Raw genomic sequence first — 19084 nt, 5'->3', positions numbered from 1 at the left:
CTGTACCTGTTTGGCAGACTGTCCCTGTAAACCCAGGTGGACAATTGCAGGTGAACCCATTAACCTGGTCTGAACAGGTACCTCCGTTCTGACAGGGGTAGGACGAACACTCCTCTACATCTACACACACACGCACACACACACACACACACACACACACACACACACACACACACACACACACACACACACACACACACACACACAGAGAGAGAAACATACAGAGAGAAACATACAGAGAGAAAGCGAGAGAGAGAGTCATGAGGGCGAATAGAGTCACTGTACTATACAGTCAACACACAAAAGGCTGAAAAAAACAAGGCTGATTTAGTAGAATTGTCCAAGAGGAATGTTACAGAGAGACCTGGCAGGAGGAGCGTTACAGAGAGACCTGGCAGGAGGAGCAGAGAGACCTGGCAGGAGGAGTGTTACAGAGAGACCTGGCAGGAGGAGTGTTACAGAGAGACCTGGCAGGAGGAGCGCTACAGAGAGACCTGGCAGGAGGAGCGTTACAGAGAGACCTGGCAGGAGGAGCGTTACAGAGAGACCTGGCAGGAGGAGCGTTACAGAGAGAACTGGCAGGAGGAGCGTTGCAGAGAGACCTGGCAGGAGGAGTAATATAGAGAGACCTGGCAGGAGGAGTATTACAGAGAGACCTGGCAGGAGGAGCAGAGAGACCTGGCAGGAGGAGTGTTACAGAGAGACCTGGCAGGAGGAGTGTTACAGAGAGACCTGGCAGGAGGATCAGAGAGACCTGGCAGGAGGAGTGTTACAGAGAGACCTGGCAGGAGGATCAGAGAGACCTGGCAGGAGGAGTGTTGCAGAGAGACCTGGCAGGAGGATCAGAGAGACCTGGCAGGAGGAGTGTTACAGAGAGACCTGGCAGGAGGAGCGTTACAGAGAGACCTGGCAGGAGGAGCGTTACAGAGAGACCTGGCAGGAGGAGTGTTACAGAGAGACCTGGCAGGAGGAGTGTTACAGAGAGACCTGGCAGGAGGAGCGTTACAGAGAGACCTGGCAGGAGGAGTGTTACAGAGTGACCTGGCAGGAGGAGCGTTGCAGAGAGACCTGGCAGGAGGAGCGTTACAGAGAGACCTGGCAGGAGGAATGTTACAGAGAGACCTGGCAGGAGGAGCGTTACAGAGAGACCTGGCAGGAGGAGTGTTATAGAGAGACCTGGCAGGAGGAGCAGAGAGACCTGGCAGGAAGAGCAGAGAGACCTGGCAGGAGGAGTATTACAGAGAGACCTGGCAGGAGGATCAGAGAGACCTGGCAGGAGGAGCGTTACAGAGAGACCTGGCAGGAGGAGTGTTATAGAGAGACCTGGCAGGAGGAGTGTTATAGAGAGACCTGGCAGGAGGAGTGTTACAGAGAGACCTGGCAGGAGGATCAGAGAGACCTGGCAGGAGGAGTGTTACAGAGAGACCTGGCAGGAGGAGCGTTACAGAGAGACCTGGCAGGAGGAGCGTTACAGAGAGACCTGGCAGGAGGAGAATTACAGAGAGACCTGGCCAGAGGAGCAGAGAGACCTGGCAGGAGGAGCAGAGAGACCTGGCAGGAGGAGCGTTACAGAGAGACCTGGGAGGAGGAGCAGAGAGACCTGGCTGGAGGAGCAGAGAGACCTGGCAGGAGGATCAGAGAGACCTGGCAGGAGGAGAAGAGAGACCTGGCAGGAGGAGCAGAGAGACCTAGCAGGAGGAGCGTTGCAGAGAGACCTGGCAGGAGGAGCAGAGAGACCTGGCAGGAGGAGTGTTACAGAGAGACCCGGCAGGAGGAGCGTTACAGAGAGACCTGGCAGGAGGAGTGTTACAGAGAGACCTGGCAGGAGGAGTGTTACAGAGAGACCTGGCAGGAGGAGTGTTACAGAGAGACCTGGCAGGAGGAGTGTTACAGAGAGACCTGGCAGGAGGAGTGTTACAGAGAGACCTGGCAGGAGGAGTGTTATAGAGAGACCTGGCAGGAGGAGTGTTATAGCGAGACCTGGCAGGAGGAGTGTTACAGAGAGACCTGGCAGGAGGAGCAGAGAGACCTGGCAGGAGGAGTGTTACAGAGAGACCTGGCAGGAGGAGCGTTGCAGAGAGACCTGGCAGGAGGAGCGTTACAGAGAGACCTGGCAGGAGGAGCGTTACAGAGAGACCTGGCAGGAGGAGCAGAGAGACCTGGCAGGAGGAGCAGAGAGACCTGGCAGGAGGAGCGTTACAGAGAGACCTGGCAGGAGGAGCAGAGAGACCTGGCAGGAGGAGCGTTACAGAGAGACCTGGCAGGAGGAGCGTTACAGAGAGACCTGGCAGGAGGAGCGTTACAGAGAGACCTGGCAGGAGGAGCAGAGAGACCTGGCAGGAGGAGCAGAGAGACCTGGCAGGAGGAGCAGAGAGACATGGCAGGAGGAGCAGAGTTACCTGTCAGTGCCCTCGTATGCTATTACAAGCAGCTGTCCCGAAAGGAAAGGTTTTGACAAGCTGACTCTCTTTCCTGGCCGAGCATGGAGTAGGACCCCAAATCCCACCCCTAGTAACTATCCCCTTCCCCCAGAAAATACGAGAGAGGAAGCGGGGCATGGAGCCCTGTCCAGAAACAACCCCTAGCTCCTATCCCCGAGATCGAACACTAACCCCTAAAACACTTCTTTAGATCTGAGAGGAATGGACAGGTGTGAGCAATATCAAATCAAATCAAATTGGTCTGGGATAGGTAGCACGTCCTATGGCCTATATTTGACCTATCAAATGCTCTCAGATGCCCACAGGTTGTCTGGAGAAGGAGAGGGGCTAAGGGTTGTTTCTGAACAAGGCGGACATGTAATGCAGGCAGAGTAGAGCAGAGCAGTGGGGTGACTGGGGTCAAGCAAGGGGTGATTGGGTTCAAAGGTTAAAGTTCACTGACTCACCTATCTGGCACCACCTTCCGGTGAATCCAGCCAGACAGGAGCAGGAGAAAGAAGGGTTCCCTGTGATGCAGTCATCAATACAGAGACCTCCATTCAGACAGGGTCGAAGGTGTGGACACACAGACGCTGTGGACGAGAGTTAGTTAGTGAGGAGGAGAGACAGAGCAGTTAGTTAGTGAGGAGGAGAGACAGTACAGTTAGTTAGTGAGGAGGAGAGACAGAACAGTTAGTTAGTGAGGAGGAGAGACAGAACAGTTAGTTAGTGAGGAGGAGAGACATAACAGTTAGTTAGTGAGGAGGAGGGACAGAACAGTTAGTTAGTGAGGAGGAGAGACAGAACAGTTAGTTAGTGAGGAGGAGAGACAGAACAGTTAGTTAGTGAGGAGGAGGGACAGAACAGTTAGTTAGTGAGGAGGAGAGACAGAACAGTTAGTTAGTGAGGAGGAGAGACAGAACAGTTAGTTAGTGAGGAGGAGAGACAGAACAGTTAGTTAGTGAGGAGAGACAGAACAGTTAGTTAGTGAGGAGGAGAGACAGAACAGTTAGTTAGTGAGGAGAGAGAACAGTTAGTGAGGAGGAGAAACAGAACAGTTAGTTAGTGAGGAGAGACAGAACAGTTAGTGAGGAGAGAGAACAGTTAGTTAGTGAGGAGGAGAGACAGAACAGTTAGTTAGTGAGGAGGAGAGACAGAGCAGTTAGTTAGTGAGGAGACAGAACAGTTAGTTAGTGAGGAGGAGAGACAGAACAGTTAGTTAGTGAGGAGAGAGACAGAACAGTTAGTTAGTGAGAGACAGACCAGTTAGTTAGTGAGGAGGAGGGACAGAACAGTTAGTTAGTGAGGAGGAGGGACAGAACAGTTAGTTAGTGAGGAGGAGAGACAGAACAGTTAGTTAGTGAGGAGAGAGAACAGTTAGTTGGTGAGGAGAGAGAACAGTTAGTTAGTGAGGAGGAGGGACAGAACAGTTAGTTAGTGAGGAGGAGAGACAGAACAGTTAGTTAGTGAGGAGAGAGACAGAACAGTTAGTTAGTGAGGAGAGACAGAACAGTTAGTTAGCGAGGAGAGACAGAACAGTTAGTTAGTGAGGAGAGAGAACAGTTAGTTAGTGAGGAGAGAGAACAGTTATTTAGTTAGGAGAGACAGAACAGTTAGTTAGTGAGGAGGAGAGACAGAACAGTTAGTTAGTGAGGAGAGAGGACAGAACAGTTAGTTAGTGAGGAGAGACAGAACAGTTAGTTAGTGAGGAGAGACAGAACAGTTAGTTAGTGAGGAGAGAGAACAGTTAGTTAGTGAGGAGAGAGAACAGTTAGTTAGTGAGGAGAGAGAACAGTTAGTTAGTGAGGAGGAGAGACAGAACAGTTAGTTAGTGAGGAGAGAGACAGAACAGTTAGTTGGTGAGGAGACAGAACAGTTAGTTAGTGAGGAGGAGAGACAGAACAGTTAGTTAGTGAGGAGAGAGAACAGTTAGTTGGTGAGGAGAGAGAACAGTTAGTTAGTGAGGAGGAGGGACAGAACAGTTAGTTAGTGAGGAGGAGAGACAGAACAGTTAGTTAGTGAGGAGAGAGACAGAACAGTTAGTTAGTGAGGAGAGACAGAACAGTTAGTTAGCGAGGAGAGACAGAACAGTTAGTTAGTGAGGAGAGAGAACAGTTAGTTAGTGAGGAGAGAGAACAGTTATTTAGTTAGGAGAGACAGAACAGTTAGTTAGTGAGGAGGAGAGACAGAACAGTTAGTTAGTGAGGAGAGAGACAGAACAGTTAGTTAGTGAGGAGAGACAGACCAGTTAGTTAGTGAGGAGAGACAGAACAGTTAGTTAGTGAGGAGAGAGAACAGTTAGTTAGTGAGGAGAGAGAACAGTTAGTTAGTGAGGAGAGAGAACAGTTAGTTAGTGAGGAGAGAGAACAGTTAGTTAGTGAGGAGGAGGGACAGAATAGTTAGTTAGTGAGGAGGAGAGACAGAACAGTTAGTTAGTGAGGAGGAGAGACAGAACAGTTAGTTAGTGAGGAGGAGAGACAGAACAGTTAGTTAGTGAGGAGAGACAGAACAGTTAGTTAGTGAGGAGAGAGAACAGTTAGTTAGTGAGGAGGAGAGACAGAACAGTTAGTGAGGAGGAGAGACAGAACAGTTAGTTAGTGAGGAGGAGAGACAGAACAGTTAGTTAGTGAGGAGGAGAGACAGAACAGTTAGTTAGTGAGGAGAGACAGAACAGTTAGTTAGTCAGGAGAGACAGAACAGTTAGTTAGTGAGGAGGAGAGACAGAACAGTTAGTTAGTGAGGAGGAGAGACAGAACAGTTAGTTAGTGAGGAGAGACAGAACAGTTAGTTAGTGAGGAGAGAGAACAGTTAGTTAGTGAGGAGGAGAGACAGAACAGTTAGTTAGTGAGGAGGAGAGACAGAACAGTTAGTTAGTGAGGAGAGACAGAACAGTTAGTTAGTGAGGAGAGAGAACAGTTAGTTAGTGAGAAGGAGAGACAGAACAGTTAGTTAGTGAGGAGGAAAGACAGAACAGTTAGTTAGTGAGGAGGAGAGACAGAGCAGTTAGTTAGTGAGGAGAGAGAACAGTTAGTTAGTGAGGAGGGAGAACAGTTAGTTAGTGAGGAGAGAGAACAGTTATTTAGTTAGGAGAGACAGAACAGTTAGTTAGTGAGGAGGAGAGACAGAACAGTTAGTTAGTGAGGAGAGAGACAGAACAGTTAGTTAGTGAGGAGAGACAGAACAGTTAGTTAGTGAGGAGAGACAGAACAGTTAGTTAGTGAGGAGAGAGAACAGTTAGTTAGTGAGGAGAGAGAACAGTTAGTTAGTGAGGAGAGAGAACAGTTAGTTAGTGAGGAGGAGGGACAGAACAGTTAGTTAGTGAGGAGGATAGACAGAACAGTTAGTTAGTGAGGAGGAGAGACAGAACAGTTAGTCAGTGAGGAGGAGAGACAGAACAGTTAGTTAGTGATTAGAGACAGAACAGTTAGTTAGTGAGGAGAGACAGAACAGTTAGTTAGTGAGGAGAGAGAACAGTTATTTAGTTAGGAGAGACAGAACAGTTAGTTAGTGAGGAGGAGAGACAGAACAGTTAGTTAGTGAGGAGAGAGACAGAACAGTTAGTTAGTGAGGAGAGACAGAACAGTTAGTTAGTGAGGAGAGACAGAACAGTTAGTTAGTGAGGAGAGAGAACAGTTAGTTAGTGAGGAGAGAGAACAGTTAGTTAGTGAGGAGAGAGAACAGTTAGTTAGTGAGGAGGAGAGACAGAACAGTTAGTTAGTGAGGAGAGAGACAGAACAGTTAGTTGGTGAGGAGACAGAACAGTTAGTTAGTGAGGAGGAGAGACAGAACAGTTAGTTAGTGAGGAGAGAGAACAGTTAGTTGGTGAGGAGAGAGAACAGTTAGTTAGTGAGGAGGAGGGACAGAACAGTTAGTTAGTGAGGAGGAGAGACAGAACAGTTAGTTAGTGAGGAGAGAGACAGAACAGTTAGTTAGTGAGGAGAGACAGAACAGTTAGTTAGCGAGGAGAGACAGAACAGTTAGTTAGTGAGGAGAGAGAACAGTTAGTTAGTGAGGAGAGAGAACAGTTATTTAGTTAGGAGAGACAGAACAGTTAGTTAGTGAGGAGGAGAGACAGAACAGTTAGTTAGTGAGGAGAGAGACAGAACAGTTAGTTAGTGAGGAGAGACAGACCAGTTAGTTAGTGAGGAGAGACAGAACAGTTAGTTAGTGAGGAGAGAGAACAGTTAGTTAGTGAGGAGAGAGAACAGTTAGTTAGTGAGGAGAGAGAACAGTTAGTTAGTGAGGAGAGAGAACAGTTAGTTAGTGAGGAGGAGGGACAGAATAGTTAGTTAGTGAGGAGGAGAGACAGAACAGTTAGTTAGTGAGGAGGAGAGACAGAACAGTTAGTTAGTGAGGAGGAGAGACAGAACAGTTAGTTAGTGAGGAGAGACAGAACAGTTAGTTAGTGAGGAGAGAGAACAGTTAGTTAGTGAGGAGGAGAGACAGAACAGTTAGTGAGGAGGAGAGACAGAACAGTTAGTTAGTGAGGAGGAGAGACAGAACAGTTAGTTAGTGAGGAGGAGAGACAGAACAGTTAGTTAGTGAGGAGAGACAGAACAGTTAGTTAGTCAGGAGAGACAGAACAGTTAGTTAGTGAGGAGGAGAGACAGAACAGTTAGTTAGTGAGGAGGAGAGACAGAACAGTTAGTTAGTGAGGAGAGACAGAACAGTTAGTTAGTGAGGAGAGAGAACAGTTAGTTAGTGAGGAGGAGAGACAGAACAGTTAGTTAGTGAGGAGGAGAGACAGAACAGTTAGTTAGTGAGGAGAGACAGAACAGTTAGTTAGTGAGGAGAGAGAACAGTTAGTTAGTGAGGAGAGAGAACAGTTAGTTAGTGAGGAGAGAGAACAGTTAGTTAGTGAGGAGGAGGGACAGAACAGTTAGTTAGTGAGGAGGAGAGACAGAACAGTGAGTTAGTGAGGAGGAGAGACAGAACAGTTAGTCAGTGAGGAGGAGAGACAGAACAGTTAGTTAGTGAGGAGAGACAGAACAGTTAGTTAGTGAGGAGAGACAGAACAGTTAGTTAGTGAGGAGAGAGAACAGTTATTTAGTTAGGAGAGACAGAACAGTTAGTTAGTGAGGAGGAGAGACAGAACAGTTAGTTAGTGAGGAGAGAGACAGAACAGTTAGTTAGTGAGGAGAGACAGAACAGTTAGTTAGTGAGGAGAGACAGAACAGTTAGTTAGTGAGGAGAGAGAACAGTTAGTTAGTGAGGAGAGAGAGAACAGTTAGTTAGTGAGGAGAGAGAACAGTTAGTTAGTGAGGAGGAGAGACAGAACAGTTAGTTAGTGAGGAGAGAGACAGAACAGTTAGTTGGTGAGGAGACAGAACAGTTAGTTAGTGAGGAGGAGAGACAGAACAGTTAGTTAGTGAGGAGAGAGAACAGTTAGTTGGTGAGGAGAGAGAACAGTTAGTTAGTGAGGAGGAGGGACAGAACAGTTAGTTAGTGAGGAGGAGAGACAGAACAGTTAGTTAGTGAGGACAGAGACAGAACAGTTAGTTAGTGAGGAGAGACAGAACAGTTAGTTAGCGAGGAGAGACAGAACAGTTAGTTAGTGAGGAGAGAGAACAGTTAGTTAGTGAGGAGAGAGAACAGTTATTTAGTTAGGAGAGACAGAACAGTTAGTTAGTGAGGAGGAGAGACAGAACAGTTAGTTAGTGAGGAGAGAGACAGAACAGTTAGTTAGTGAGGAGAGACAGACCAGTTAGTTAGTGAGGAGAGACAGAACAGTTAGTTAGTGAGGAGAGAGAACAGTTAGTTAGTGAGGAGAGAGAACAGTTAGTTAGTGAGGAGAGAGAACAGTTAGTTAGTGAGGAAAGAGAACAGTTAGTTAGTGAGGAGGAGGGACAGAATAGTTAGTTAGTGAGGAGGAGAGACAGAACAGTTAGTTAGTGAGGAGGAGAGACAGAACAGTTAGTTAGTGAGGAGGAGAGACAGAACAGTTAGTTAGTGAGGAGAGACAGAACAGTTAGTTAGTGAGGAGAGAGAACAGTTAGTTAGTGAGGAGGAGAGACAGAACAGTTAGTGAGGAGGAGAGACAGAACAGTTAGTTAGTGAGGAGGAGAGACAGAACAGTTAGTTAGTGAGGAGGAGAGACAGAACAGTTAGTTAGTGAGGAGAGACAGAACAGTTAGTTAGTCAGGAGAGACAGAACAGTTAGTTAGTGAGGAGGAGAGACAGAACAGTTAGTTAGTGAGGAGGAGAGACAGAACAGTTAGTTAGTGAGGAGAGACAGAACAGTTAGTTAGTGAGGAGAGAGAACAGTTAGTTAGTGAGGAGGAGAGACAGAACAGTTAGTTAGTGAGGAGGAGAGACAGAACAGTTAGTTAGTGAGGAGAGACAGAACAGTTAGTTAGTGAGGAGAGAGAACAGTTAGTTAGTGAGGAGGAGAGACAGAACAGTTAGTTAGTGAGGAGGAAAGACAGAACAGTTAGTTAGTGAGGAGAGACAGAACAGTTAGTTAGTGAGGAGGAGAGACAGAACAGTTAGTTAGTGAGGAGAGAGACAGAACAGTTAGTTAGTGAGGAGGAGAGACAGAGCAGTTAGTTAGTGAGGAGAGACAGAGCAGTTAGTTAGTGAGGAGAGAGAACAGTTAGTTAGTGAGGAGGGAGAACAGTTAGTTAGTGAGGAGAGAGAACAGTTATTTAGTTAGGAGAGACAGAACAGTTAGTTAGTGAGGAGGAGAGACAGAACAGTTAGTTAGTGAGGAGAGAGACAGAACAGTTAGTTAGTGAGGAGAGACAGAACAGTTAGTTAGTGAGGAGAGACAGAACAGTTAGTTAGTGAGGAGAGAGAACAGTTAGTTAGTGAGGAGAGAGAACAGTTAGTTAGTGAGGAGAGAGAACAGTTAGTTAGTGAGGAGGAGGGACAGAACAGTTAGTTAGTGAGGAGGAGAGACAGAACAGTTAGTTAGTGAGGAGGAGAGACAGAACAGTTATTCAGTGAGGAGGAGAGACAGAACAGTTAGTTAGTGAGGAGGGACAGAACAGTTAGTTAGTGAGGAGAGACAGAACAGTTAGTTAGTGAGGAGAGAGAACAGTTAGTTAGTGAGGAGAGACAGAACAGTTAGTTAGTGAGGAGGAGAGACAGAACAGTTAGTTAGTGAGGAGGAGAGACAGAACAGTTAGTTAGTGAGGAGAGACAGAACAGTTAGTTAGTCAGGAGAGACAGAACAGTTAGTTAGTGAGGAGGAGAGACAGAACAGTTAGTTAGTGAGGAGGAAAGACAGAACAGTTAGTTAGTGAGGAGAGACAGAACAGTTAGTTAGTGAGGAGGAGAGACAGAACAGTTAGTTAGTGAGGAGGAGAGACAGAGCAGTTAGTTAGTGAGGAGAGACAGAGCAGTTAGTTAGTGAGGAGAGAGAACAGTTAGTTAGTGAGGAGGAGGGACAGAACAGTTAGTTAGTGAGGAGGAGAGACAGAACAGTTAGTTAGTGAGGAGGAGAGACAGAACAGTTAGTTAGTGAGGAGAGACAGAACAGTTAGTTAGTGAGGAGGAGGGACAGAACAGTTAGTTAGTGAGGAGGAGAGACAGAACAGTTAGTTAGTGAGGAGGGACAGAACAGTTAGTTAGTGAGGAGGAGAGACAGAACAATTAGTTAGTGAGGAGGAGAGACAGAACAGTTAGTTAGTGAGGAGAGACAGAACAGTTAGTTAGTGAGGAGAGACAGAACAGTTAGTTAGTGAGGAGGAGAGACAGAACAGTTAGTCAGGAGGAGAAACAGAACAGTTAGTTAGTGAGGAGAGAGAACAGTTAGTTAGTGAGGAGAGACAGACCAGTTAGTTAGTGAGGAGAGATAACAGTTAGTTAGTGAGGAGAGAGAACAGTTAGTTAGTGAGGAGAGAGAACAGTTAGTTAGTGAGGAGGAGAGACAGAACAGTTAGTTAGTGAGGAGAGACAGAACAGTTAGTTAGTGAGGAGAGACAGAACAGTTAGTTAGTGAGGAGGAGAGACAGAACAGTTAGTTAGTGAGGAGAGAGACAGAACAGTTAGTTAGTGAGGAGGAGAGACAGAACAGTTAGTTAGTGAGGAGAGACAGAGCAGTTAGTTAGTCAGGAGAGGCAGAACAGTTAGTTAGTGAGGAGGAGAGACAGAACAGTTAGTTAGTGAGGAGGAGAGACAGAACAGTTAGTTAGTGAGGAGAGACAGAACAGTTAGTTAGTGAGGAGAGAGAACAGTTAGTTAGTGAGAAGGAGAGACAGAACAGTTAGTTAGTGAGGAGGAGAGACAGAACAGTTAGTTAGTGAGGAGGAGAGACAGAACAGTTAGTTAGTGAGGAGAGAGACAGAACAGTTAGTTAGTGAGGAGGAGAGACAGAGCAGTTAGTTAGTGAGGAGAGACAGAGCAGTTAGTTAGTGAGGAGAGAGAACAGTTAGTTAGTGAGGAGGAGGGACAGAACAGTTAGTTAGTGAGGAGGAGAGACAGAACAGTTAGTTAGTGAGGAGGAGAGACAGAACAGTTAGTTAGTGAGGAGAGACAGAACAGTTAGTTAGTCAGGAGAGACAGAACAGTTAGTTAGTGAGGAGGAGAGACAGAACAGTTAGTTAGTGAGGAGGAGAGACAGAACAGTTAGTTAGTGAGGAGAGACAGAACAGTTAGTTAGTGAGGAGAGAGAACAGTTAGTTAGTGAGAAGGAGAGACAGAACAGTTAGTTAGTGAGGAGGAGAGACAGAACAGTTAGTTAGTGAGGAGAGACAGAACAGTTAGTTAGTGAGGAGAGAGAACAGTTAGTTAGTGAGGAGGAGAGACAGAACAGTTAGTTAGTGAGGAGGAAAGACAGAACAGTTAGTTAGTGAGGAGAGACAGAACAGTTAGTTGGTGAGGAGGAGAGACAGAACAGTTAGTTAGTGAGGAGAGAGACAGAACAGTTAGTTAGTGAGGAGGAGAGACAGAGCAGTTAGTTAGTGAGTAGAGACAGAGCAGTTAGTTAGTGAGTAGAGACAGAGCAGTTAGTTAGTGAGGAGGAGGGACAGAACAGTTAGTTAGTGAGGAGGAGAGACAGAACAGTTAGTTAGTGAGGAGGGACAGAACAGTTAGTGAGGAGGAGAGACAGAACAGTTAGTTAGTGAGGAGAGACAGAACAGTTAGTTAGTGAGGAGAGACAGAACAGTTAGTTAGTGAGGAGGAGAGACAGAACAGTTAGTGAGGAGGAGAAACAGAACAGTTAGTTAGTGAGGAGAGAGAACAGTTAGTTAGTGAGGAGAGACAGAACAGTTAGTTAGTGAGGAGAGAGAACAGTTAGTTAGTGAGGAGGAGAGACAGAACAGTTAGTTAGTTAGTGAGGAGAGACAGAACAGTTAGTTAGTGAGGAGGAGAGATAGAACAGTTAGTTAGTTAGTGAGGAGAGACAGAACAGTTAGTTAGTTAGTGAGGAGAGACAGAACAGTTAGTTAGTGAGGAGAGAAAACAGTTAGTTAGTGAGGAGACAGAACAGTTAGTTAGTGAGGAGGAGGGACAGAACAGTTAGTTAGTGAGGAGAGACAGAACAGTTAGTTAGTGAGGAGGAGAGACAGAACAGTTAGTTAGTGAGGAGAGAGACAGAACAGTTAGTTAGTGAGGAGGAGAGACAGAGCAGTTAGTTAGTGAGGAGAGACAGAGCAGTTAGTTAGTGAGGAGAGAGAACAGTTAGTTAGTGAGGAGGAGGGACAGAACAGTTAGTTAGTGAGGAGGAGAGACAGAACAGTTAGTTAGTGAGGAGGAGAGACAGAACAGTTAGTTAGTGAGGAGAGACAGAACAGTTAGTTAGTCAGGAGAGGCAGAACAGTTAGTTAGTGAGGAGGAGAGACAGAACAGTTAGTTAGTGAGGAGGAGAGACAGAACAGTTAGTTAGTGAGGAGAGACAGAACAGTTAGTTAGTGAGGAGAGAGAACAGTTAGTTAGTGAGAAGGAGAGACAGAACAGTTAGTTAGTGAGGAGGAGAGACAGAACAGTTAGTTAGTGAGGAGGAGAGACAGAACAGTTAGTTAGTGAGGAGAGAGACAGAACAGTTAGTTAGTGAGGAGGAGAGACAGAGCAGTTAGTTAGTGAGGAGAGACAGAGCAGTTAGTTAGTGAGGAGAGAGAACAGTTAGTTAGTGAGGAGGAGGGACAGAACAGTTAGTTAGTGAGGAGGAGAGACAGAACAGTTAGTTAGTGAGGAGAGACAGAACAGTTAGTTAGTCAGGAGAGACAGAACAGTTAGTTAGTGAGGAGGAGAGACAGAACAGTTAGTTAGTGAGGAGGAGAGACAGAACAGTTAGTTAGTGAGGAGAGACAGAACAGTTAGTTAGTGAGGAGAGAGAACAGTTAGTTAGTGAGAAGGAGAGACAGAACAGTTAGTTAGTGAGGAGGAGAGACAGAACAGTTAGTTAGTGAGGAGAGACAGAACAGTTAGTTAGTGAGGAGAGAGAACAGTTAGTTAGTGAGGAGGAGAGACAGAACAGTTAGTTAGTGAGGAGGAAAGACAGAACAGTTAGTTAGTGAGGAGGAGAGACAGAACAGTTAGTTAGTGAGGAGAGAGACAGAACAGTTAGTTAGTGAGGAGGAGAGACAGAGCAGTTAGTTAGTGAGTAGAGACAGAGCAGTTAGTTAGTGAGTAGAGACAGAGCAGTTAGTTAGTGAGGAGGAGGGACAGAACAGTTAGTTAGTGAGGAGGAGAGACAGAACAGTTAGTTAGTGAGGAGGGACAGAACAGTTAGTGAGGAGGAGAGACAGAACAGTTAGTTAGTGAGGAGGAGAGACAGAACAGTTAGTTAGTGAGGAGAGACAGAACAGTTAGTTAGTGAGGAGAGACAGAACAGTTAGTTAGTGAGGAGGAGAGACAGAACAGTTAGTGAGGAGGAGAAACAGAACAGTTAGTTAGTGAGGAGAGAGAACAGTTAGTTAGTGAGGAGAGACAGAACAGTTAGTTAGTGAGGAGAGAGAACAGTTAGTTAGTGAGGAGGAGAGACAGAACAGTTAGTTAGTTAGTGAGGAGAGACAGAACAGTTAGTTAGTGAGGAGGAGAGATAGAACAGTTAGTTAGTTAGTGAGGAGAGACAGAACAGTTAGTTAGTTAGTGAGGAGAGACAGAACAGTTAGTTAGTGAGGAGAGAAAACAGTTAGTTAGTGAGGAGACAGAACAGTTAGTTAGTGAGGAGGAGGGACAGAACAGTTAGTTAGTGAGGAGAGACAGAACAGTTAGTTAGTGAGGAGGAGAGACAGAACAGTTAGTTAGTGAGGAGGAGAGACAGAACAGTTAGTTAGTGAGGAGGAGGGACAGAACAGTTAGTTTGTCACGAATCCCACCGAAGGTGGCTCCCCTGCCTGCTCGGGCGGCGCTCGGCGGTCGTCGTCACCGACCTACTAGCCGCCGCTGATCCTGTTTTCCTTTTCGTTTGGTATGTCTTATTGTTTGCACCTGTCCCTCATTTGGTTTATTGATTTTGGTTATTTAAGCCTGGTTAGCCCGCCCAGTGTTGTGCGGGATTATTTAGCGTCAGGTTGTGTTTTTGTATTTGGATGTGCTGGCGATCTACTACTATTATCTTTTATGCATGCTATGCACCTGTTCTGGGCAATTTGCATTTTTTCCACGCCGGTTGTGTTGGCGTCGATCGTGTTGTGTTTTATTTAATAAACACAAAGTTCCTTACCTCTGCTCTCTGCGCCTGACTCCTACCACCACTCCTAGCAACTACTGACAGAATCCCGCACCAACTATGGAGTCAGCAGGAGCAGCCTCCCCTCCTCTCCCATCGATGGAGGAACGGGTCCTTCACCATACCACCATCCTCCACCGAATCGGCTCAGCGATGGAGCAGATGATGGAAAGGATGGACCGATGGGAGAGGAGTGGCCTCCCTACCGCATCCCCAGCCCCAAATCCCCCTCCACCATCTACCCCTCCACCGACGTCCGGACCCGGAGCCCTACGCCTGGCTCTCCCCAGGGAGTACGATGGAGCGGCGGCTGGGTGCCAGGGGTTCCTGCTACAGTTGGATTTGTACCTGGCTACCGTTCATCCAACTCCCTCGGGAGAGGAGAGCGTAAGCGTCCTCGTCTCCTGCTTAACGGGACGTGCCCTGGAGTGGGCCAACGCAGTGTGGTATGGTCCAGACTCGGCAAGGGATCATTACCCCGAGTTCACCCGCCGTTTCCGGGCCGTGTTCGACCACCCAGCTGAAGGCCGGGCGGCGGGTGAACGGCTGTTCCACCTGCGTCAGGAGACGAGGAGCGCACAGGACTTTGCTCTGGAGTTCCGGACCTTGGCTGCTGGAGCGGGGTGGAACGACAGGGCCCTGATGGACCACTATAGGTGTAGCCTCCGGGAGGACGTCCGCCGTGAGCTAGCCTGTCGGGACACTACCCTGTCACTGGATGAACTGATCGACATGTCCATTCGTCTTGACAATCTGCTGGCTGCGCGCGGGCGTCCAGACGGGGTCCTGTTGGTTCCACCTCCAGGTCCTCCAGCTCCCATTCCTATGGAGCTAGGGGGGGCCGCGTCCAGGGGAACCGGAGGAGGCTCCCCTTGTCCCCAGTGTGGTCGGAGAGGACACACTACCGACCGGTGCTGGGGGAGCTCCTCTGGGAATCGGGATGGCAGGCGGAGCACTCCTCGTTCACCTCAGGTGAGTAAGCACCAACCTCACCCAGAGCCCCCTGTTGGTCACATGTTCGTTTTAGTAACTTTCCCCTTGTTTTCTCCCTCTTTCCAGCATAAGGCGCTAGTCGATTCAGGCGCAGCTGGAAACTTTATGGATCGTGGGCTCGCATTAAGGCTAGGGATTCCCCTTGTATCGTTGGACCAACCTTTCCCCGTGCACTCCTTAGATAGCCGACCATTAGGGTCAGGACTGGTCAGGGAGGCCACGGTGCCACTGGACATGGTAACGCAGGGGGATCATGGGGAACGGATTAGTCTCTTCCTCATTGATTCTCCTGCGTTTCCAGTGGTGCTGGGGATTCCCTGGCTGGCCAATCACAATCCCAATATTTCGTGGAGACAGGGGGTTCTCAGAGGGTGGTCAGAGGAGTGCTCAGGCAGGTGTAAGGGAGTTTCCATCGGTGCGACGACGGTGGAGAGTCCAGACCAGGTTTCCACAGTGCGCATTCCCTCAGAATATGCCGATTTGGCTATCGCCTTCTGTAAAAAGAGGGCGACCCGATTACCACCTCATCGACGAGGGGATTGCGTGATAAATCTCCAGGTAAACGCTGCACTTCCCAGGAGTCATGTGTACCCATTGTCACAAGAGGAGACGTTGGCTATGGAGACATATGTCACGGAATCTCTGAGACAGGGGTATATACGGCCCTCCATGTCACCCGTCTCCTCGAGTTTCTTTTTCGTGAAGAAAAAGGATGGAGGTCTGCGTCCGTGCATTGATTATAGAGGTCTAAATTCCATCACAGTAGGGTTCAGTTACCCACTACCTCTCATCGCTACGGCGGTGGAATCATTTCACGGCGCGCGGTTTTTCACGAAACTGGACCTCAGGAGCGCTTACAATCTGGTGCGTATCCGGGGAGGAGACGAGTGGAAAACCGCATTCAGTACCACATCGGGCCACTATGAGTACCTCGTCATGCCGTACGGGTTAAAGAATGCTCCAGCCGTCTTTCAATCCTTTGTTGACGAGATTCTCAGGGACCTGCACGGGCAGGGGGTGGTGGTGTATATTGACGACATCCTGATTTATTCCGCCACCCGCGCCGCGCATGTCTCCCTGGTGCGCAAGGTGCTTGGACGACTGCTGGAGAATGACCTGTACGTCAAGGCTGAGAAATGTGAGTTTTTCAAACGAGCCGTTTCCTTCCTGGGGTATCGCATTTCCACCTCGGGGGTGGTGATGGAGGATGACCGCGTTAAAGCCGTGCGTAATTGGCCGACTCCGACCACGGTAAAGGAGGTGCAGCGGTTTTTAGGGTTTGCCAATTACTACCGGAGGTTTATCCGGGGCTTTGGTCAAGTGGCGGCTCCCATTACCTCACTGCTGAAGGGGGGTCCGGCGCGCTTGCGCTGGTCAACAGAGGCGAACAGAGCGTTCAGTCGCTTGAAGGAGCTGTTTACCGTTGCTCCAGTGCTGGCTCATCCGGATCCCTCTTTGGCATTCATAGTGGAGGTGGACGCGTCCGAGACTGGGGTGGGGGCCGTGCTATCACAGCGCTCGGGCACGCCACCCAAACTCCGCCCGTGCGCTTTCTTTTCTAGGAAGCTGGGGCCGGCGGAGCAGAACTATGACGTGGGGGACAGGGAGTTGTTAGCTGTGGTCAAGGCTCTGAAGGTGTGGAGACATTGGCTTGAGGGGGCTAGGCACCCTTTCCTCATCTGGACTGACCACCGTAATCTCGAGTACATCCGGGCAGCTAGGAGACTGAATCCGCGTCAGGCCAGGTGGGCCATGTTCTTTACCCGTTTCCGGTTCACGATCTCCTATCGGCCAGGTTCACAGAACACGAAGGCCGACGCACTGTCCCGCCTATATGACACCGAGGAGAGGGCCATCGATCCGGCTCCCATTCTTCCGGCGTCGTGTTTGGTAGCTCCGGTGGTATGGGAGCTGGACGCGGAGATCGAGCGGGCGTTACGGTCGGAACCTGCACCATCGCAGTGTCCGGCAGGTGTTCAGTACGTACCGCTTGGTCTCCGTGATCGATTGATTCGATGGGCCCATAATCTCCCCTCTTCGGGTCACCCTGGGATTGAGAGGACAGTGCGGAACCTGAGGGGGAAATACTGGTGGCCCACCTTGGGTAAAGACGTGCGGTTCTATGTTTCCTCCTGCTCGGTGTGCGCTCAGAGCAAGGCTCCTCGACACCTGCCTAGAGGGAAATTACACCCCCTCCCCGTTCCACAGCGGCCGTGGTCACACTTGTCAGTGGACTTCCTCACTGACCTTCCCGTATCTCAGGGGAACACCACTATCCTGGTCGTTGTGGATCGGTTCTCGAAGTCCTGTCGTCTCATCCCGTTGCCCGGTCTCCCTACGGCTCTGCAGACTGCGGAGGCACTGTTTACCCATGTCTTCCGGCACTACGGGGTGCCCGAGGACATCGTTTCTGATCGGGGTCCCCAGTTCACGTCCAGAGTTTGGAGGGCGTTCATGGAACGTTTGGGGGTCTCGGTCAGCCTGACCTCGGGTTTCCACCCCGAGAGTAATGGGCAGGTTGAGAGGGTGAACCAAGAGGTGGGTAGGTTTCTAAGGACGTATTGCCAGGACCGGCCCAGAGAATGGGCGAGATACGTGCCATGGGCAGAAATAGCCCAAAATTCTCTACGGCACTCATCTACCAACATGTCACCGTTCCAGTGCGTGTTGGGCTACCAGCCGTTCCTGGCTCCATGGCACCAGAGCCAGACCGAGGCTCCTGCGGTGGAGGATTGGGTGCAGCGCTCGAAGGACACATGGAGAGCCGTCAAGGACGCACTCACCAAGGCGAGTGGACGGCAAAAGAAGAGCGCTGACCAGCACCGCAGTGAGACCCCTGTGTTTGCACCAGGGGATCGAGTCTGGCTCTCGGCTAGAAACCTGCCCCTCCGCTTGCCCTGCCGGAAGCTGGGTCCGCAGTGTGTAGGGCCGTTTAAAGTCCTGAGGAGGATAAACGAGGTGTGTTACCGATTACAACTTCCATCTTACTACCGTATTAACCCCTCGTTTCATGTGTCTCTCCTCAGGCCGGTGGTGGCTGGTCCCATGCAGGAAGGTGAGGTGCCGGAGGTTCCTCCCCCCCCGCTGGACATTGGGGGGTCCCCGGCGTATAGGATACGCGCCATTCTGGACTCCAGACTTCGGGGGGGGGGCCTACAGTACCTCGTCGACTGGGAGGGGTACGGCGCGGAGGAGAGGTGCTGGGTACCCAGGAGGGACATTTTGGACCCCCCACTACTGAGGGAGTTCCACCGCCTTCATGGGGATCGCCCTGCACCTCGTCCTCCGGGTCGCCCTCGAGGTCGGTGGCGGCGCGCTGCGGGAGCCGCGCGTCAGGAGGGGGGTACTGTCACGAATCCCACCGAAGGTGGCTCCCCTGCCTGCTCGGGCGGCGCTCGGCGGTCGTCGTCACCGACCTACTAGCCGCCGCTGATCCTGTTTTCCTTTTCGTTTGGTATGTCTTATTGTTTGCACCTGTCCCTCATTTGGTTTATTGATTTTGGTTATTTAAGCCTGGTTAGCCCGCCCAGTGTTGTGCGGGATTATTTAGCGTCAGGTTGTGTTTTTGTATTTGGATGTGCTGGCGATCTACTACTATTATCTTTTATGCATGCTATGCACCTGTTCTGGGCAATTTGCATTTTTTCCACGCCGGTTGTGTTGGCGTCGATCGTGTTGTGTTTTATTTAATAAACACAAAGTTCCTTACCTCTGCTCTCTGCGCCTGACTCCTACCACCACTCCTAGCAACTACTGACATAGTTAGTGAGGAGGAGAGACATAACAGTTAGTTAGTGAGGAGAGACAGAACAGTTAGTTAGTGAGGAGAGACAGAACAGTTAGTTAGTGAGGAGGAGAGACAGAACAGTTAGTTAGTGAGGAGAGACAGAACAGTTAGTTAGTGAGGAGGAGAGACAGAACAGTTAGTTAGTGAGGAGAAACATAACAGTTAGTTAGTGAGGAGGAGAGACAGAACAGTTATTTAGTGAGGAGAGAGAACAGTTAGTTAGTGAGGAGGAGAGACAGAACAGTTAGTTAGTGAGGAGAGACAGAA

At 49.1% G+C, this 19084-nt stretch overlaps 1 protein-coding gene across 1 annotated transcript in view; it reads right to left on the bottom strand.

The window, feature by feature from the left end:
• The window catches only part of sned1 (sushi, nidogen and EGF-like domains 1), a 104889-nt gene that overhangs the window by 61383 nt on the left and 24422 nt on the right, over positions 1-19084 (bottom strand). The window contains exons 5-6 of the mRNA XM_029706246.1: positions 2888-3013; positions 7-120 (exon numbers count right to left, since the gene is read on the bottom strand). Coding sequence (XP_029562106.1) covers positions 7-120; positions 2888-3013 — 240 coding nt within the window. The remainder of the gene's footprint in view (positions 1-6; positions 121-2887; positions 3014-19084) is intronic.

Source organism: Salmo trutta, chromosome 22 (genome assembly GCF_901001165.1).
Source record: "Salmo trutta chromosome 22, fSalTru1.1, whole genome shotgun sequence".
Lineage (NCBI taxonomy): Eukaryota > Metazoa > Chordata > Actinopteri > Salmoniformes > Salmonidae > Salmo > Salmo trutta.
The sequence above is the reverse complement of the archived record's forward strand: the minus strand, read 5'-3'. Positions and strand labels throughout refer to the sequence as shown.